This window comes from Suncus etruscus, chromosome 13 (genome assembly GCF_024139225.1).
Source record: "Suncus etruscus isolate mSunEtr1 chromosome 13, mSunEtr1.pri.cur, whole genome shotgun sequence".
Taxonomy (NCBI): Eukaryota; Metazoa; Chordata; class Mammalia; order Eulipotyphla; family Soricidae; genus Suncus; species Suncus etruscus.
This window is the reverse complement of record NC_064860.1, coordinates 9,307,808-9,330,000: the sequence shown is the minus strand read 5'-3', so window position 1 is coordinate 9,330,000 and position 22,193 is coordinate 9,307,808. Positions and strand designations below refer to the sequence as shown.

The following is a 22,193-nucleotide window of genomic DNA, read 5'->3' as shown; positions in this document are numbered from 1 at the left end:
ATCAAAATAATAATGAGGTACCATCTCACTCCACAGAGAATTGCATATGTCACAAAAAAACAGAACAATCAGTGCTGACAGGGATGTGGATAGAAAGGAACTCTCATTCACTGCTCGTGGGGTTGCCATCTAGTCCATCCTTTTGTAAAACACGATAAAGATTCCTCAAGAAACTGGAAATTTGAGCTTCCATATGATCCATAAATAGCACTACTAGGAATATACCCTAGGAACACAAAAACACAATACAAAAATGCCCTCTGCATACCTATGTTCATTGCTATTTATAATAGCCAGAATCTGGAAATAACCCAGATGCCTGACAACAGATAAGTAGCTAAACTGTGGTACATCCTCACATTGGATTAGTATACAGCTGTCAGGAATGATGAAGTCATTAAATTTTCCTATACATGGAAACTATTATGCTGAGTGAAATGAGTAGAGGGAGAAAGGCACAGAATAGCATCACTCATCTGTGGGATTTAAGAAAAATAAAAGACATTATTGTATTAATACCCAGAGACTATAGAGATGAGGGCTGGAAGGACTAGCCCATGATATGAAGCTTACCTCAAAGAATGGTGAATAAAGTTAGAGAAATAACTACACTAACTACCATGACAATGCTAATGAGTGATTCTGCCTCTCTCGAAGATAGGCAGGGTGTGGGGGAGCAGGGAGATGAGGGCATTGGTGGTGGGAAAGTTTCACGAATGAAGGGGTTGTACTTTTTATGACTAAAATTCAACTACAAACATGTTTATAACCATGGTGCTTAATAATAAAGATATTATTAAAAGAAATAAATTAAAAGATTATATGGTTGGTAAAAGATGACAAAAGGAAAGTGATCCAAGTATACAGCTAATTTATTAGCACAAACAAAAAACAGGAAATTAAAATGAGTCATTAATTACATTTTGAAAATATCATGCTTAAAAATAACTAGTAATATAATCAAACTTCAGATATAATAGCTATCACAATTAACAACAATATAAAGCATAAAAAATATATGGTTTCAGAATTTTTAATAGTTCTTATACCCTTTTTTGGGGGGGTCACACCCAGCAGCACTCTGGGGTTACTCCTGGCTCTATGTTCAGAAATCACTCCTGGCAGGCTCAGGGGACCATCTGGGATGCTGGGATTAGAACCACTGTCCTTCTGCATGCAAGGCAAACAAATGCCTTACCTCCATGGTATCTCTCTGGCCCTCTAGTTCTTATACCCTTTTAAGATTATTTCCTCCTTATTCAGAAAGTTGTTAACCTGTTTCCTAATCTCATCTGAGCTGTAGGTGATACCTACTTTGGACTTGACACATTATATGCACTTAAAAACAAGAAACGAAGATTTTCATTTATCAGCAGTATAAAACTAGTAAAATACATTAGATAAAGCTAATCTTTAAGCCTTAAATAAGATATCTACAAGTTTACTTGAAATCTTAAAAGGTATTAGCTAGCCATAGTTTGGAATTAAAAAATAAAATCCATCATAGTGTTAATTCTAGAAAGTTATATGAAGTGACCTGCATGATCTTATATGGAAGTCTCCTCATAGAATGTCCATAGCCTGTTCTCAGAGCACATGAAACCCTTCCATTAGACCACTTTGACAGTCTCAGGAAACTCACTGAATTCATGAAATGGCTCACTCTTCATAGTAGGTGGTAGAATTTCTTATACTAAGAGACATTTACTTGGCAACCCAGCATAAAATAATAGAAAACTGGTTTAACTGTAATTAAGATACACTTCTAAAATTACAGCCTAAAGATGCATTGAATTAAAACCATTTTCCCACTATTGTGCATTCAAAAAATTTTATGGGGTGAGGGGAATGGGACATTCTTCAGTGACCCAAGATTAGGAAAGCGTGCAATATGATGTGATGTACTAAGCAAAACTTAGTCTAGAAATGATGACGAGGTCTTAAAGAAATCAGGAAGAGAGTCAATATGGCAAGTTTCCTCTCTGTTTGCTTTCAGGGCTGATCTATTGCTAAGGACTAAGAGAATGAAACTATAATAGAATGACTCATATGGAAAACAAAGGTAAACAGAAGAATACTGAGAATATAAGTACGTGTTATTACTCCATTGAATTTAAATTTAAGGATAAAACATAGAAATTCGATAGTGCCGAGTATTAAAAAAAAAGACAGTTTTTGAAACCACTGTGTCATTCTTTAAATAACAGCATTAGTTTTCAAGATAAGCCTCAAATGTTGCACTCAGGTATCACTCTTTGCAGGTTCAAGGAACCATACCTAATCAAACTCAGGTCCACTGTATGCAAGGCAAACACAATATTAGCTGAACTATCTCTCCAGCTGCATGGGGTTCATAATAGTCGATCCAGGACAACCTACAGATGGGCCCGTGCACTCTTGCAATTTGAACTAACACCCAAAGTGGTTTTTTGTTTGTTTGTTTGTTTTAGTTATTTTATTTTGAGAAATAGAGCAAAAGAATCACTAGATTTCATTAAAATGAATCACGGGTACAGAACAGTCAAAATCTTAATCCAAGAAAGATTTTGCATTTGTTGGCTTGGGAGCCACACTCAGTGATGTTCAGGGGTTTCTCTTGGCTCTACACTCAGGAATCACTTCTGATAGTGCGTTGAGATCATATGGAATGGCAGGGGGTTGAACCAAAGTCAGCCACATGCATGGCAAGTTTCTTCCCCCTGTACTATTGACATAGCTGGCCCCGAAAAGTATTATTTTAATTATCCTAAAAGTATATTTAGTTATACATAATGCTGAGGTATTGAAAAACCCATTTATTTCTATTTGACAAATCAACATCAGAAATTCTGGAGGCAATCCAGAGGTTGGCAGTAATACAGGGGAGGCAGAAGAATCCCTTAAGTTATATAAGCTTAGTGAGAGTCTCTAGGGCTCAGCTCTGTTTGGCCAATGCCTGAGTATTCCTATGTAGAAACCAGCACTTAGAGAGTTCTGTTAACCCTAACCCCCCTAACCCCTCTGCCCTCCCACACACACACCTAATTTGACTTAGGTTTGGGCTTCAGAAGGAAGTTACTTCAAGAAACCAGTTGTCTTTCTGTGCATTTGTTTCACCAGCATCTCATTGAATAGCTAAAGAGCAATGCTGGAATATTTGGGCATTCCCATCTACAAGGTTTTTCATATATGGGATTATAAAGACTGAAGCCGCTAAGAATTTGCTCCAATTTTTTTTGAATAAATTCTTTCTTCAGAACCTTATCCAATGGCCAATTTTGACTTGGGTAGTGTCTTGAACTCTGCAGGCAGGCTCAGGTAACTGAATCTGCAGTTCTGTCTTTTGCTGATCCTTTGTGTGTGACAACTAACAAAGAGCCAGTTAGCTCCAATTTCAAAACCTAGTGAATGAAAAAATAAAGAGAAGAAAATGGACTTGTTCTATTCTTTGCAACTAGTTTGAGATCCAATAACACCTACTCTAAGACATAACAAGCCAATGAAAAATAATCCCCCTGCAAGTGACAATGAAATAAAAGGGAAAATAGCTGCCATGGAAGAACTTTTTCTTTGTTCTCAGATGGCTGCAGTTGTGGAAAGCAGGAGTTAAAATCCAGTATAAATTCTAGCTCCTTGGTAAAGTGATTTGCATGATACCCTTTTAGTAAGACTATTGCAAACCATGGTGCCTAAAAGGAAAAAAAAAGAAGAGTGGGAAGAAAAATGTCTGAAGGGAAGAAGGTGATACATGGACAAGAGGGAAACTGTGGAAATGGATGGCAGGAAGTGTACATAGTGAAGGGATTGGTGTTGGATAAGTGTAATGCTGAAACTCAACCATCAACAACTTTTTAACTCTGTAGCTCACAGTGATTCAATTTTAAAAAAAACACACATTTTTTTTGATTTTTATTGTGACCAAAGTGCATTACAAATCTTTCACTGCATCATTTTGGTACATAGTGACAATGAATGAGGGGCACTCCTACCACCAGTGCTGTCCTCCCTCCACCCCTATTCCCAGCATGTATCCCATACCTCCCTCCTTTACCCCCCAGAATGCTTGTGCAACTGTTCTCCACTTTACAGCTTGTTGTAGATTGAGCATCCATTCCACCGTCATTGGAGATGAAAAGGATAAGAATAAAAAGAGGAAAAAAATTGATAACAACTACCAAAAAAAGAAGAGAGAAAGAAAGAAAGAAAAAAAGAAAGAAAGAAAGAAAGAAAGAAAAAAGAAAGAAAGAAAGAAAGAAAAAAGAAAGAAAGAAAGAAAGAAAGAAAAAGAAAGAAAGAAAGAAAGAAAGAGAAGAGAGAGAGAGAGAGAGAGAAAGAAGAAAGAAAGAAAGAAAGAAAGAAAGAAAGAAAGAAAGAAAGAAAGAAAAAAGAAAGAAAGAAAGAAAGAAAGAAAGAAAGAAAGAAAGAAAGAAAGAAAGAAAGAAAGAAAGAAAGAAAGAAAGAAAGAAAAAAGAAAGAAAGAAAGAAAGAAAGAAAGAAAGAAAGATAGAAAAGGAAGAAGAAAAATGAAGAAAAAAGAAAAATGCGCCTGGAAAATAAAAATAAAAATAAATCACCAAATAATAACCACAAGAGTGAAAAAGAAAGAGAAAATTAGAAGAAAAAACACACACATTTTTAAAATTCTAATTCCATTAGCTTGAACAAAGAGGCTGACACTTTGGGACAAATGTCTCCTATAAGGTTGGCAAAAAAAGAATGTCTCATAGACCCATTTTCAAGTTCACTGCTTTCTTCTGCCCCTCACTGAGGTTTTCATGATTTTCTTCTCTATAGTGTCTATATACTTTGCAACCTGAATCTATCAATATATGTAACTCAGATTTGAGTGTCTCAAAGACCAATTCTGTCATTCAAAAAAGTCAGGATGTTCCAAATCCTTGAAATATATAGAATGATATCAATGAAGTTAAGCTCCAGGTCATTAAACAGTCACCTAAAGGTAGATCCATTGGTGGAATGACAAATTTGACCCTAAGGGCCAGTGTCTGATATTCCATGATCTAAAGCAGAAGTGCATGATGATTCCTTAAGAAAGTGAATAGGTGGGTCCTGAGACTCTTCCCTATGTCCTAGTGCAGAAACTTCTAGGTTTCAATATCACATTGCACTGTCGGAAGCTCAGTAAACTAGAGGAATGCTGCACAGCACAAAAGGTATGCCCAGGGTATGAACAACACAAGCTGTGTCTCGCCTCACTAGAAAGACTATAGAAATATATCTGGGTGTATGAAATGACTATATAAAAGACCTCACCTCCTGCTAAGTGAAGTTAAAGTAAGTCAGCACACCAGATATATCTTAGTGTGAGGTCTAAAAGAGTGACTGGATGTGTGAGTTGTATGTGACCAGCCTACTTAGCATCCACCCTCAGAACACCAAATGGTTCTTTAAATAGTTCCAGAAGTTATCCCTGAGCACAGAACCAGGAGGACTCCCCCAAGCACTGCCAGCTGTTGATGGATTGTGCACTCACATTTCCCTGATTTTAGATGGTCTGGAAGTTAAAGAGGCCATTGATGATAGTTAGGAATATGGTAACATGGATTTTCTCATATCATATGTTAATGTCATTAAAAGATGAATATACCAGGGCCGGAGAGATAGCATTAGAGGTAAGGCATTTGCCTTTCATGCAGAAGGTCATTGGTTCAAATCCCGGCATCCCATATGGTCCCCCGTGCCTGCCAGGAGCAATTTCTGAGCGTGGAGCCAGGAGTAACCCCTGAGCATTGCCAGGTGTGACCCAAAAACCAAAAATAAATAAATAAATAAATAAATAAAGAGATGAATATACCATGTGAATGTTTTTCCCAATAGCAAATAACAGTGTTTCTTGGGCAACAAGGTCCCTTGTTATCAGGTAAGAGAAATCTTTTATTAGATCAAGAAAGTAATGTAAGGAGCAGGAGCGGTGGCACGGGGGTAGGGCGTTTGCGTTGCACTTGGCTAACCTAGGACAGACTGCGGATTGATTTCCCCAGTGTCCTATATGATCCCCCAAGCCAAGAGCAATTTATGATCTCATAGCCAGAAGTAACCCCTGAGCATCACCAGGTGTAGCCCAAAAACCAAAAAAATAAAAAAATAAAAAAGAATTAATGTAAATTAATATAATTGGATTTTATAAAAACAATTTTATTAAAGCAATTCTGACTAAAAGAGCAATTGTAAAGGCCTGAAAATGATATTGTGGAGTGAAGTTAGTTAGAGAAACAGACAGACACAGAATAAATCTCTCTCTATGACAGATATCAACCAGGAGGAAGAAATGGTACTAAAAAATGAAAAAGTGCTATATATCAAACTCCATCAGCAACATTACTAGAAACCATAGTGCAAAACTTTAGATATATTAAAAGGAAAGTGTTTCTTATAGAAACCAACTGGTAGGTAGAAGACAAATTGGGAGGAGAGCGACGTTGGTGGAGAGAAGTGGATGCAGGTGAAAAGAATCAATTTTAATGTTGTATGCCTGAAACCCAATTATGTAATTGCATGGACAAACTAAATAAGTACTTTTTTAAATAAAATAAATTTAAAAAGCCATGAAATAGGTAGTGATTTAGCTTAGTTCATCTCCAAAAACTTGGAGGTTTTCAAGTAAAAAGAAAAATAATTAAATGGGGCCAGAGCGGTGGCACAAGAGGTAAGGCGTCTGCCTTGCCCACGCTATCCTAGAAATTGTGGTTCGATTGCCCGGCGTTCCATATGGTCCCCCAAGCCAGGAGTGATTTCTGAGCACATAGCCAGGAGTAACACCTGGGTGTCACCGGATGTGGTCCCTCAAAAAAGAATTTATTATAATTTATTAAAATTGTTACAGTGGGAGAGATAGTGAGGAAATAAAGAGCTTGCCTTGTGTAGGATTTTGGTGATCATGATCTTAGTTTGAATACCCTGCGCCGCATAGGTACTCATGCCTTAGTATAAAGCAAAGCAAAAGCCCTGAACATCACCAGGGACAACCCCCCAAATCTCTAAGAAATAAAAAAAGAGTTTAAATTAACATATTTTAAGTAAAATAGTTTAAATTTTATTGTTTGAACTTCCTAAAATTTCTTCCAAGATTACAATTATTCTTAAGCATTAATCTTGATAATTAAATGCTAGTAGACTTTGAGCTATTTAAAGCAGTGTTCTTCAGTTCTTCAGTTATATGACTGTCCTGAAAATTGATCCAGGGATTGGCAGTTAGAATTAAGGCAAACATCAATGATTTTCTGCCTTTCAACACCTGTGAACTAGCACCTGTCTATAGATCAATGGTTAAAAAAAGAGTTTTAAAAATTTTTCTTCAGAAGTTTTGCCAACACTTGTCATGTAAGTAACATAGTTTTCTATTATTATTATTATTATTATGATATTATAATTATTTCTTTTTAACTTATTGTCCTTATTTACTGTTCTTTCATAAATTGTCCTTTTAACCCTAGGGTTTTTTTGTATAAATTTTTTTAATTATTTTTATTGAGATCAATGTGAATTACAAGTCTTTCACAGCTGTATTTAATGTAGTGACAGTGAATTAGGGCCATTCCCACACCAGTGTTGAACTCTTTCTGCCTTAGCCCCCGAGACTGCTAGTATACAGACTAGCTAGCTCTAGGGACTGCTAGGTCCCTTTTGTGTTTAGTTTGTTATAGTTTGAATCTATTGATTCTATTGTCTTTGACTTTGGCTTGGATATTTAGATCTGACCATTTTTTTCCCACTCAATGCTCCTGAGACCGCTTGGCTCCTGGGCCCCATACAGTTTTTTTTTTCTTTTCACAGTTTGTAGGAAGACATAAAAATATGAAGCAGAACAAAATGATTCAAGTTCTAAGGTTCTATTAAAAAGGCAGACACCCTATCTAGAATATAAATAAAATCAAAAGAGAAAATGAAAAAGAAGAAAAAGCATTTTAAATAAATAAATAACTAAAAAAGGAAATTTCCTTGGCCCAAGAGATACAGGGTGTCTCTACCCTTTTAGCATACTAAGTCAGTCCTCTGTAATTAGAGATAGTGTTTTTTTGCACAGATCCTAGGATGGAGAGAGTCTTTCTTTATGGTCCCAGGAAAAATTCTGCTCAGTTGTAGTTGTCATAGTCAATCTTCTGTAATCAGTGATCTTGGTTTTTGCACAGATCCTAGGATGGAGGATGTTCTATTTCATCTCACCATCAGGTGATGAGAGATAGGGCAACGTCTCCTTAGATCAGCATTGTTGTTGTTTTCTCATCATCAGGGTGCCATATGAACCTACCCTGGCTTAAGTTAGTACCATAGCAGTATTAGGGCCCCCATCGGATTCCTGGTACTTGTGCAGGGAACTGTGCCAGTTCTAAGGCTGGGGTCTGGGGTTTGGTCAATTTCTGATCACTTGAGGTCTAAGTTGAGTCCTCATGATAAATGTTCAGGGTGGAAGGAACCCTTGTATTATACAATTTATGTAGCCCTAGTTTTAATCAAAGAAAAAATAACATTGAAGGCATCATATTTTCTTTTGATATTATTTATTTCAGTTGTGAGTTCAAAATTTTTTTTGTTTGTTTTTTGGGCCATACCCGGCAGTGCTCAGGGGTTATTTCTGGCTATCTGCTCAGAAATAGTTCCAGGCAGGTACAGTGGACTATATGGGATGCCGGGATTCAAACCAACCACCTTAGGTCCTGGGTCAGCTGCTTGCAAGGCAAACACCGCTGTACTATCTCTCCAGCTCCCCAAATTTTTAATTTATAGGCTTCTTGCTTATTACAGAAAACTTCCAAATTTTGAAGCAATATATTATGTAACAGTAAGTCATGTTATATTTATCAAAATAAATTTCTAGTAAACCATGTTATATAGTAAACCATATGTTAATTTGTAGTAAGCTATATATTTATCCCAAAATAATGATATGCAAAATATTTTATTCCTTGATTAATAGACATTCATTTAATGCTATCTATTAAAAAATACCTACCACTTTTGTAAAAGAAAACTCTAGACCAGGCCAGGCAGTTAGCACATCAAGTAAAATGTTTGCCTTACACGTAGCTGACCTGGGTTTAATCCCTGGCATCCCATACCATCTCCCAAGGGTGCCATGAATAACTTCTGAGAGCTATTGGGTGTGGTTAAGAAAGAAAGAAAAGAAGAAAAGAAAGAAAGAAAGAAAGAAAGAAAGAAAGAAAGAAAGAAAGAAAGAAAGAAAGAAAGAAAGAAGAAAGAAAGAAAGAAAGAAAGAAAGAAAGAAAGAAAGAAAGAAAGAAAGAAAGAAAGAAAGAAAGAAAGAAAGAAAGAAAGAAGAAAAAGAAAAGAAGAAAGAAAGAAAGAAAGAAAGAAAAAAGAAAAGAAAGAAAGAAAGAAAGAAAGAAAGAAAGAAAGAAGAAAGAAAGAAAGAAAGAAAGAAAGAAAGAAAAGAAGAAAGAAAGAAAGAAAGAAAGAAAGAAAGAAAGAAAGAAAGAAAGAAAGAAAAAAGAAAGAAGAAAGAGAGAAAAGAGAAAGAGAGAAAGAGAAAGAGAGAGAAAGAAAGAAAGAAAGAAAGAAAGAAAGAAAGAAAGAAAGAAAGAAAGAAAGAAAGAAAGAGAAAGAAAGAAAGAAAGAAAGAAAGAAAAGAAAGAAAGAAAGAAAGAGAAGAAGAAAGAAGGAAGGAAGGAAGGAAGAGGGAAGGAAGGAAGAAAGAAAGAAAGAAAGAAAGAAAGAAAGAAAGAAAGAAAGAAAGAAAGAAAGAAAGAAAGAAAGAAAGAAAGAAAGAAAGAGAGAAAGAAAGAAAGAGAGAAAGAGAGAAAGAAAGAAAAAGAAAAAGAAAAGAAAGAAAGAAAGAAAGAAAGAAGAAAGAAAGAAAGAAAGAAAGAAAGAAAGAAAGAAAGAAAGAAAGAAAGAAAGAAAGAAAGAAGGAAAGAAAGAAAGAAGGAAGGAAAGAAGAAAGAAGAAAGAAAGAAAGAAAGAAAGAAAGAAAGAAAGAAAGAAAGAAAGAAAGAAAGAAAGAAAGAAAGAAAGAAAGAAAAAGAAAGAAAAAAAAAGAAAGAAAAGAAAGAAAGAAAGAAGAAAGAAGAAAGAAAGAAAGAAAGAAAGAAAGAAAGAAAGAAAGAAAGAAAGAGAGAGAAAGAAAGAGAAAAAAGAGAGAAAGAAAGAGAGAAAAAAGAAAGAAAGAAAGAAAGAAAGAAAGAAGGAAGGAAGGAAGGAAGGAAGGAAGGAAGAAGGAAGGAAGAAAAAGAAAGAAAGAAAAAGAAAGAAAGAAAGAAAGAAAGAAAGAAAGAAAGAAAGAAAGAAAGAAAGAAAGAGAGAAAGAGAGAAAGAGAGAAAAAGAAAGAAAGAAAGAAAGAAAGAAAGAAAGAAAGAAAGAAAGAAAGAAAGAAAGAAAGAAAGAAAGAAAGAAAGAAAGAAAGAAAAAGAAAAGAAGAAAAGGAAAGAAAGAAAGAAAGGGAAGAAAGAAAGAAAGAAAGAAAAGAAAGAAAGAAAGAAAGAAAGAAAGAAAGAAAGAAAGAAAGAAAGAAAGAAAGAAAGAAAGAAAGAAAGAAAGAAAGAAAGAAAGAAAGAAAGAAAGAAAGAAAAAGTGAAGGCTCTAGACTACACTTCACTGCCACTTCCATGACCACTCATTGACCAAGTTGCATAGACTCATTTTATTCTCAAAAGAGATATAAACCCAGCTGTGAAAATTCATGGCTACATCAATCTGAACTTTGGGGCACTCTCAAGAGAGGCAGACCATGTCCCTCACCCCTGCCAAAACTCCAGCAGCTATACCCATAGCCCACTATCACTGCCTTCACCAATTGCCCAACTTTACTGCTTTACCACTAATCTCTGTAGAGAGGCCTTATCGGACCAAAATTCTAGGTATGCTGGCATTTGGACTGAGATCATCAGGACTTTGTAGGAGTGAGTGTGGGCACCCTCCCTAGAAGACCTGACAGCCATATTCATAGCCATTCACCACGATATTAGCCACAGACTTGAAATTCCTGGGCCACGAGTCCCCATATACAACACCTCCAAATTTTCCAGTACTGTCACCTATAAGGAACACATCAAATTAGTTATCAAAGTAGCATAAAAGTCACCTAAGTTTAATAAACAAAATTAATAACAATGACCAAATAGTAGCAAATAGCTTACACAACTTTTAGACAATGACTTAGTGATCCCATTGCTAGATATAATTTTCTAAAGCTTTTCTTTTCAGGTACTTTTCTTTCTTTCTTTCTTTCTTCTTTCTTTCTTTCTTTCTTTCTTTCTTTCTTTCTTTCTTTCTTTCTTTCTTTCTTTCTTTTTCTTTCTCTTTCTTTCTTTCTTTTTCTTTCTTTCTTCTTTCTTTCTTTCTTCTTTCTTTCTTTCTTTCTTCTAGATATAATTTTCTAAAGCTTTTCTTTTGAGGTATTCTTTCTTTTTTCTTCTTTCTTTCTTCCTCTTTCTTTCTTTTTCTTTCTTTCTTCTTTCTTTCTTCTTTCTTTCTTTCCTCTTTCTTTCTTTCCTCTTTCTTTCCTCTTTATTTCTTCTTTCTTCTTTCTTTTTTTTTCTTTCTTTCTTTCTTTCTTCTTTGTTTTTTCTTCCTTCCTTCTTTCTTTATTTCTTTCTTCTTTCTTTTCTTTCTTTCTTTTTTTGAAATTTTATTAAAATTTTATTGTTTCTTTATTAAAAAAACAATAAAATATAAACTATCTTATGCATCTTGGCACAAGACAGGCATGGTGGAGTAGAAAACAATTTTGGGCCAATTGTGGAGATAATTTTACACTGGGATGAGATTAGTGTTGGAATATGGAATGGTCATAAAATGCATTATAAGCAGCTATGTAATTTTAAAAAGATAAAAAACTCTAGATGTGAGCATTTCTCTATAAAATAGAAAACTAGACATTATGTACACTGGATAGAAAAAATCATGTTATAATAATTTTAAAGAAACTATTTCTATTAGAATAAAATGGCATGAAAATTAATTCAAGGCAAAATTCTCTTGGGGTGTAGGACTAGGCTTTGAGAAATTTACTTTGCAAGCTGAGGATGTAATGACAGCTTCTGACAGCATCTCTGCTTGTTCCGGACACCGCCCTAAGGAGTGTATTTGTCATGCAATAATATTGACTCTGGGGTCAGACTCCAACTGCTAAAGACACGTCTCCTTAATGTGCATGAAACCCTCCATTCTGTATTGCTAAAGTACTTAGTACGTACTTTAAAGTACTGTATTGCTCTTGATACTTATCTATATTTTTAATGACCCTTATTTTCAGTCTATTTAAACTTATAGGCAATTACTTTGATGTGAAGTTTTCAAGTATTTCTATTTTGTGTGTGTGTGTGTGTGGTTTTTGGGTCACACCCGGCAGTGCTCAGAAGTTATTCCTGGCTCCATGCTCAGAAATTGCTCCTGGCAGGCACGAGGGACCATATGGGACTCTGGAATTCGAACTGATGACCTTCTGCATGAAAGGCAAACACCTTACCTCCATGCTATCTCTCCAGCCCCATGTATTTCTATTTTTAATTTGAGCTACATTTGGTGGTATTCAGGACTTGCACCCAGCTCTGCATTCAGAAATCACTTCCGGTGAGTTTAGGCAATCATATGGGATGCCAAAGATTGAACCTTAGTCAGTTACATGTAAGATAAACACCTTACCTGCTGTCCTACCACTCTGGAGCCATATATGAAGTTATTCACTTGAATTTTCAAAAGAATGATGTTGTTTCTTTTAGAAATACAGTTCTTCAAAAATATTCAATTTCTTAGAACAAGAACTGAGTTCTTAAACACTTCAAATGTTCACATATTTTAAGTATTTTTAGTCCTCCTTCCCAATAAGGCTCACTGTGTTTTGAAAGGATTTTTAATTAAAGGTTCATAATTAGGCAAAAATAGAGATAAGTTGCTTATGTGACTTGAATTCTTCCCAGCTTAGTATGAAATATGAAATGTCTGATACTGGGGCCAGAGCAATAGCACAGCAGGGAGGGCATTTGCCTTGCTCATAGCTGTCCCAGGTTTGATCCTCGGCATCTAAGTCTACCAAGTCTACCAGAAGTGATTTCTGAGCACAGAACCAAGAGTGAGGCCACATTCTAAACTTTGGTTTCCTTGAGAACAGCAAGCATTGGGGACTGGAAAGCTAGAGAGAATCATAAAACCTGACTGGCTCAATTTCCAGTTTTTGGAGGAATCTCCATATGAAAATCGAGCTCCCATATGACCCAGCTATACCACTCCTAGGAATATACCCTAGGAACATAAAAATACAATACAAAAATCCCTTCCTTACACCTATATTCATTGCAGCACTATTTACCATAGCAAGACTCTGGAAACAGCCAAGATGCCCTTCAACAGATGAATGGCTAAAGAAACTGTGGTACATATACACAATGGAATATTATGCAGCTGTCAGGAGAGATGAAGTCATGAAATTTTCCTATACATGGATGTACATGGAATCTATTATGCTGAGTGAAATAAGTCAGAGGGAGAAAGATAGACACAGAATAGTCTCCCTCATCTATGGGTTTTAAGAAAAATGAAAGACATTCTTGCAATAATAACTTTCAGACACAAAAGAGAAAAGAGCTGGAAGTTACAGCTCACCTCATGAAGCTAACCACAAACAGGGACGAGTTTAGTTAGAGAAATAACTACATTTTGAACTATCCTAATAATGAGAACGTATGAGGGAAATAGAAAGCCTGTCTAGAGTCCAGGCGGGGGTCGGGTGGGGAGGAGGGAGATTTGGGACATTGGTGATGGGAATGTTGCACTGGTGATGGGGGGTGTTCTTTACATGACTGAAACCCAAACACAATCATGTATGTAATAAAGTTGTTTAAATAAAAAATTTTAATTTATGTATTATATTCTAATAAAATCTGAGAAGTAAAAAAAAAAAAAAAAAAAAAAAAAAAAACCCTGACTGGCCTATCGATCCAAGAAAGGGCTCTTTGGTTAGGTTCAGGATGTTAATGTGCTCTCTAAATAAAATGTAAAATTTAGGGCTGAGAGTGATGACACAGTGATAGAATATTTGCCTTGCACTTGGCCAACCAGGAACTGACACGCGTTCAATCCCCTGCATCTCAAATGAACCCCCTAGCCTGCCAGGAGCAATTTCTGAGCATAGAGCCAGGATTAAACCCTGAGCACTGTTGGTGTGGCCCAAAAGAACAAAACTTTTAAAAAAATAAATATAAAATTATGTATAGTAGGGCCCGGAGAGATAGCACAGCAGCGTTTGCCTTGCAAGCAGCCGATCCAGGACCAAAGGTGGTTGGTTCGAATCCTGGCGTCCCATATGGTCCCCCGTGCCTGCCAGGAGCTATTTCTGAGCAGACAGCCAGGAGTAACCCCTGAGCACTGCTGGGTGTGGCCCAAAAACCAAAAAAAAAAAAAAATTATGTATAGTACTCATGTGTATGTATGCATACTTGCTTTATTTTTCTCTACCACCAACCCCTGTATCCATATTTTCTGCAGAAAATTTCATCAACTCGACCACAGAATTTTCTAAATTCTTTGAAATTGTGAAGGAATGTTATCAGTAATTTCATTCAGAGAAAAGCTTAACCAGGGGTCTCAAACTCGAGGCCCGCGGGCCGTTTGCGGCCCTCTGAAAAACATTTTGTGGCCCTGCCCTAGAGGAATCCTTTTTTGTTTTGTTTTGTTTTAATTGTTTGGGTCACACACCCCAATGTTCAAGGCTTACTACTGACTTTGCACTCAAGGATCACCCCGACTTTGCCTCCTGCAGCCCCCAGGTAAATTGAGTTTGAGACCCCTGGTAAACTGAGACATCTGTTGGAAATTAGAGTCCATTTTTGTCATTTTATTTGTAACCATAATTAATAGTAGCCTACTATATCAGAGAATTTATCTTTTTGATTATTTCAACTCAAGTGTTGCTCATAAATTCTTATTTTAAGGTGGATAATTTTTCTAAAATTAGATGTATACCCAAGTATTTTAATCACAACTTAGACAGCTCTGAATATCATTCAAATGCTTTTAAGCTTCTGAATTATTTACTCAAGTCCTAAACTCTCTCACCAGCATTGTACACCATTTGCTGCCTGTGCACCAAAGTTGCTGCAAATTTGTATTCCATGCCAAATCCTGGCACTATTCAAGTCAGCTTCATCTTCTTCTCTGTGCTTTATAAGCACTTTCTTTTCCTTAGTCTCCTAAATGGGCATGTATTTCCAGCATTGGGTGATGAGCCTCTGTTCTACACTTTTTCTTGAGAAAAGTTGGAAACCTAATTTTATGACTCCATAACGGAACAGTAAATGCATCACAGACTTTAACTTATATCATAATACCAGACTTTAGACCAAAAACTTTGGTCCACTTCTTACCTTTACTAGAAAGAAGAGAAATAAGTAAAATGCCGATGAAGTTACTCAAATTCAGGAATAACTTAAAAAAATATTGAATGAGCTTTATTTATTAAATGATGATAAAATGTAAAAAAAGTTTTCATATTCTAGAGCATCTGATAGAATGTGACTAACTGTAAATTATTTCATTATTATGGGAAATTTTAAGTTATTGATATATTGTTAAATAACAAGTTATTTATAGAATTGAAATAATTTAGTGATTTTATTTTAAAGTTTTATTTTAAAATCACTAATTTAGTGATTTTATGGTGTCTATGAGAAATGCTAAAATATTTAGAAAACTTTTGCTACTTATATTTATAAATGTGCTCTACCAGGCATTTTATGAGTTTAGGAAAAGTAGTGGTATAGATTTATAAGCATATTTAAATACTTTCACTTAAAGAGTGTGTAAAGGGAATATTTAATAAAATTGATTATTATATATCTATTGATATAATCTAAATTGGGTATCTAATCTCTGACATTTGTTTAATAGACATTTACAGTATTTAAACCCATAATTTTGTTTGTAAAAGTCTATAAAATTCACTACTTTTAAACTTACAGATTTAGGAATCTGCTGTCATAGTTATTAGATTTAATAGTAACTAACAAACTTAATAAACTGAGATCCAAATTATTGTCAGACTAGTCCCAAAGAGATAGTTCAATAGGCAGAACACATTCTTTATATATGGAAAACACAGGTTTGATTCCTAATACTTCAAAGTCCCCAGAACATTGCCAAGAGTAACCTCTCAACATAGAGTCCAGAGCACTGTAAATTGTGGCCCAAACAAACAAACAAAAAATGTTATTGTAATACAGAAAAGTATATTCTATAATAATTACTACCACTTATTTAATATAATTACTATAATTGGATCATTCTAAACACTTTACTTCTATAACTGTCCCTAGCTCTTTCATGTAGGTCTGACTATCTTTACTGAGACATAAAATAACTAAAGCACAAAGAAGGTATTTATTTGTGGGGCATTGTAGTAAGTCTAAGAGTGGTATTCAAGATTTGAACTGAAGGGACTGGAGCTGTAATAGTACAGTGGGTAGGGCATTTTCCTTGTATGAGACCAACCTGGGTTCAATACCTGGCATCCCCTATGGGTCCTCAAGCTTGTTAGGAGTAATTCCTGATTGCAGAGCCAGGAGTAAACCCTGTGCTCTGTTGGGTGTGTGAAGCCCCAAAACAATTTGAACTCAAACCAATTTAAATCCACAATGGCCTCTTAACCACTATACAAAATTCTAAACACCCCAAAATGTCAGTCAAGATCCTAGAATCCTCAAACACCTGTCAAATCCTATCATCTTTCAGGTTCAGATGGATCTCACATGAATTAGACTTGTTATATACAATAAAAATAGCTGGGATCAGGAGATAGTACAGCTCTTAGATTCCCAGCATCCCATAATGATCCTAAGCATGGTCAGGAGTGACTCCTTAGCACAGAGCTAGAAGTAACCCCTGAGAACCCTCAGGTGTTTGTCTCCATCTGGCAAATGTTTTCTACTATAAAATTTACTATTTTAATTAATAGTAATATCTACTTCCTTTCAAAAGTATAATATATGATCATGATTTAGAATATCTGATTATCATTCTAAAATTACTTTTGCCACTTATCTATGCATTATTTCACACTATTCCCCTCTATCTGGTTAAATTTTCTGTGATTCTGTGTCAATTTCTCAGATTCTAAGTAATCTAAGGGAAAGAACAAAGGCTTTGACTTTGTGTCTTCTTGGCATGACTTTTTATTCTAAATTACGATCTTATGTGTATGAATATAAAAACTAGATATTATTATTTTTATATCTTTATTATCTGGCAAAAATTTGTCATATAAGTAAGTTCAATGAATATTTTTAAACGAATGAATTAAAATGGAATAATGCATTAGTACATAATAACACTTATTAGATTTCAGTAATTGCTAATTATCATTGTTGCCCAATTTTATTGAAAATTGGTAAATATTAGATCATATATTTTAAAATCTGAATTTAAATTTCTAAAGTTGTGATGATAGAGATGTATAAAACACTGTCTAGGGACAGGAGCAGTGGCACAGGCTGTAGGGCATTTGCCTTGCATACGCTAACCTAGGATGGACCGTGATTCGATCCCTTGGTCCCCCAAGCCAGGGGTGATTTCTGAGTGCAGAGCCAAGAGTAACCCCTGAGCATCATTGGGTGTAGCCCCCCCCCAAAAAAAAACACTGTCTATAGCGTACCATTTTGATCAATTGTTTAAAATATTGGTACTAAGTACAGAAGACCACCACTGAGCTGAACTTTTCCTGGTACCATTAAAAAAGACCTTGCGCAAAGCACTGGCTGGCCCTCTCCAGAGGTGGGTGGAACCGTTGGAGGAGGTGGGGACCCGTCGGAAGCCATGTTTGTGGCGTGCATCATAACAGTGGACCATAAGGATCTCATCCATGATGTCTCTTTTGACTTCCGCGGGCGGCACATGGAGACCTGTTCCAGCGATCAGAGCGTCAAGGTCTGGGATAAAAGTAAAAGTGGGGAATGGCATGGTACTGCTTGTTGGAAGACGCATAGTGGATCTGTGTGGCCTATGACATGGGCCCATCCTGAGTTTGGACAGGTTTTGACTTCCTGTTCGTTTGACAAAACAGCTGCTGTATGGGAAGAAATAGTAGGAGAATCAAATGATAAACTTCGAGGACAAAGTCATTGGGTTAAGAGGACAACTCTAGTGGATAGCAGAACATCAGTTACTGATGTGAAATTTGGTCCCAGGCATATGGGTCTGATGTTAGCCGCCTGTTCAGCAGATGGGATAGTACGAATCTATGAGGCACTGAATGTCATGAATCTCAGCCAGTGGTCTCTGCAGCATGAGATCTCATGTAAGCTAAGCTGCAGTTGTATTTCTTGGAACCCTTCAAGCTCTCATGCTCATTCCTCTATGATAGCCTTAGGAAGTGATGATAGTAGTCCAAATGCATTGGTCAAGTTCAGATCTTTGAATATAATGAAAACACTCGGAAATATGCAAAAGCTGAGACCCTCATGACAGTCACTGACCCTGTTCATGACATCGCATTTGCTCCAAACTTGGGCAGATCTTTCCATATTCTAGCCCTAGCATCCAAAGATGTGAAGATTTTCACACTGAAGCCTGTAAGGAAAGAACTTACTTCCTCTGGTGGGCCAAAAAAATTTGAAATCCATATAGTGGTGCAGTTTGATCATCATAATTCTCAGATGTGGCGAGTCAGTTGGAATATAACAGGAACCATCTTCAGGAGATGATGGTTGTGTGAGATTGTGGAAAGCTAAGTATATGGACAATTGGAAATGTACTGGGGTGTGTGAGTGTGAGTGTGTGTGTGTGTGTGTGTGTGTGTGTGTGTGTGTGTGTGTGTGTGTGTGTGTTTTATGTACTGGTGTTTTGAAAGGTAATGGGAGCCCTGTCAATGGGCATTCTCAGCAGGAAAACTCAAATCCTTCCCTAGGTTCAAATACCCCAAATCGTCAAAATTCATTAAATGGATCTTCTGCTGGCAGAAAGCACAGCTGAGTACAAGCTAACTGGAGTAACTTTGCTGTTTTGCTGCTTGTCGCATGAACACAGGAATGGAAAGTGAGCTCCTTTTCCCCTTCCCAGCACCAGTTGACCTCTCCCAAGATACACCAGCAGCCTGCTTACTACTAAATACAGTCCAAAAGGCCTTTTAAAAAAGTGTATACTTTTGTGTGTGTGTGTGTGTATTAACCAGTTTTATGACACTATTTGAAACCTTTGAAATATAAATGGAGAGGATTTGTTGAAACTATTGCCAGCAAAACAATTTTTTGGAAATGTTGCTGAAAGTAGTCTGGTTTTTTTGTTTGTTTGTTTGTTTTTTGTTTTTGGGCCACACCCGTTTGACGCTCAGGGGTTATTTCTGGCTATGTGCTCAGAAATCGCCCCTGGCTTAGGGGGACCATATGGGACGCTGGGGGATCGAACCGCGGTCTGTTCCTTGGCTAGCGCTTGTAAGGCAGACACCTTACCTCTAGTGCCACCTTCCCGGCCCCATGTTTTTTTTTTATTAAAAGAAATCTTATTATCCTTATTTAAGTGGGTGGAAGAAAAATTTAACACCTTGTCCCATCTGGAAGTATAAACTTATATCTTTTGTTTTCTATAAAATAAGATAAAATAATGATTGTTTTATTTTAATTTGAAGATTGAGTAAATATTTTTTAGAAAAATTGTTTTGAGTGCTAATTTGTTTGCCTTTTATAGAATTGGTTTTTACATGATACAACTGTCATTTCTTTGTAATATTTATAAAATATTAGAATAGGAGTAGTAGTAGTAAAATGAGAGTTATTTGACTATACAGTTTGTAGTCAAATCTGTGGTATTGCTTAATTTATAGTTGGTAGTAAAATTTAAAGGCCATAAATTTTCTATTCATAAATTTCATTATTCACTAAAGAGCTAAATTTCTAAGTGTGTTTGTGTAGTTTTATGGTAGGATGCTATAGTTTAAGGTTTTCTGCAGGTCACAATTTGGAAACATACTATACAAGACAGCTAAAATTTTGCTAAAATTATGCATGTACATGAACCTCACCGTTTCCAGGATATTTATTATTTAGTCAGCTGCTTCATTTGGTTCATATTCTCTACAATTCTTTGATGACAAAGCTATAAATCTTTCCAATTTCAAAATGCTAAAAATAATGGTAAGTTATAAAATGGCAAAATTATGACAGTGGGATATATCCCTTGAGCCTCTATCTTATCAAAATTATGTAGCTATTTCTAAGATTTTTTTTTTCAGGAAAAAAGCCAAGGATGTGCAAAAATTGTATGTCCTTGAAAATATATTTTAGTAATTTGTTAGCCTTACTCTGCGAAATTGTATTGAACTGGTCTCAGTATCATGTATGCACTAATAAAAAGTCTGCTGCAATGAATCATTGCTTAAAATAAAGAAAACTTAACTACATTTGTAAATTTACTGATAATTTTTTAACATTTTAAGTTTAACAGATTGTTTTTTAGTTGGTTTTTTTTTTCTTCGAATTTCTATCCTTGCTTTTAAGCAAGCTTGATTTGAGTAAGGGTCTTGATTTTTGCTATTAAGTTCAGTTAGTTTTGGCATGAATATACTAAAGCTTTTCCTTTTTTCTCCAGCATGTGTTTTCTTCTCTTTGGTTCTCTTTGTATTTACTACTTTTCTTTTTTTTCTTGTTCTTTTTTCCTTTCTTTTTCCCTGCTCCCCCTATTGTTTTGTTTGTTTTTGTTGTTTTGTTCCTGTCTTCATTGTTTCAGGTATTTCTTTCCCCCTCTGGATTCCCCAAAGGCTGGATCTAGATGGTCCAGTTACGCCCAGGTCCTTCCTCCTCTGCGATGCTGACACTGGCAGAAGATCTCTCTCTCTCCCTCCCTCCTCTCTCCCTCTCTCCCTCTCTCCCTCTCTCCCTCTCTCCCTCTCTCCCTCTCTCCCTCTCTCTCTCCCTCCCTCTCCCTCCCTCATCTCTCCCTCTCCCTCTCTCTTTCTCTCTCCCTCTCTCTCCCTTCCTCCCTTCTCTCTCTCTCCCTCTTCTCTCCCTCTCCCTCTCTCTCTTTCTCTCTCCCTTCTCTCTTCCTCCCCTCTCCTTCTCTCCCTCTCCCTCTCTCTCTCCCTCTCTCCCTCCCTCCCTCTCTCTCCCTCTCTCCCTCTCTTCCTCCCTCCCTCTCTCCCTCCCTCCTCTCTCCCTCCCTCCTCTCTCCCTCTCTCTCTCTCCCTCTTCTCTCCCTCCCTCCACTCTCCCTCTACCTCTCTCTATTTCTCTCACCCTCCTCACTTCCACCTCACACCAACGCTCCCTCTCCCTCTCTCTCTCTCCCTCTCTCTCTCTCTCTTTCTCTCTCTCCCCCTTCCTCCCTCTCTCTCTCTTAATCCCTTACCTGAGAATGAAGGAATTTAAAACACTGATTTAACGCTTAAAGACCTCATTTAAGTGCTTGTAAATGCTTTCATTCCTGGCTGCTTTTTTTCCTTTGTTTTCTTTCTGAAGATTTTCTACTTTAGGTTCCGTCTTGCATGTATTACAACAGAGCACAGTGTTTGGAACCTTAAATGTATTTGTGCTTCTACATCAAAGGTATCCACTTCACTTCATTGGATAATAACCTCTGATGAAAAGAGACATGTACAAGGAACATTGTGAGAATTAGACACAGTAGCTGACTTGACTATTTTTTTTAATGAAATTGCTTTTCATGACTTGGAATTACTGTTTAAAGTTTTTGCAATTATTGCCCAAGTAGGTTATTTAATAAAAATGTATTTTATAATAATTAAAAAATAATTGGGGTTTGACAACTAACATGCCCAGAGCCTGTAGTCAGTCTATGATAGTGGCTTCAAGAGTAGAGATACCCTATATCTCTTAAACCAAGGTAATTTCCTTTCTAGTTTTCCCAACATTTATGCACCTAAGCAAAAAAATTTTAAAAAAAGTCACATCTGCCCCTCCCTTTTTTCTTTTTTTAAATTTCTTCTTTTAATTTTATTTATAGCTTCTAGATAGGGGCTCCCACCATTTTAAAGAACCACAGAACATGAATTATCTTGTTCTAAATCATATTTCTATCCCCTCCTACAAACTGATAAAATAAAAAAAGTTGATGGGACCCAGGGGCCAAGCAGTCTCAGGAGCATTGAATGGAAATAAAAAATGATCAAATCTAAATACCCAAACCAAGGTTAATGGTTAAAGAATCAAGAGACCCAAACTATAACAAGCTATACAAAAAATGGACCTGTTACACTAGCACTCCAGGGGGCTAAGGGGGCTAAGGGAGGAAGTAAGGGATG

General features: G+C 36.3%; 1 protein-coding gene across 1 annotated transcript; it reads left to right on the top strand.

Annotated features, from left to right (window-relative positions):
• Positions 1-17,758: 17,758 nt before the first annotated feature.
• On the top strand, positions 17,759-19,068 carry SEH1L (SEH1 like nucleoporin). Its single transcript, XM_049785705.1, is given in 4 exon segments — positions 17,759-18,338; positions 18,341-18,629; positions 18,631-18,710; positions 18,792-19,068. Coding segments are annotated over 4 exon segments (1,071 nt in total). The 3' UTR covers positions 18,914-19,068.
• The last annotated feature ends 3,125 nt before the right edge of the window (positions 19,069-22,193 follow it).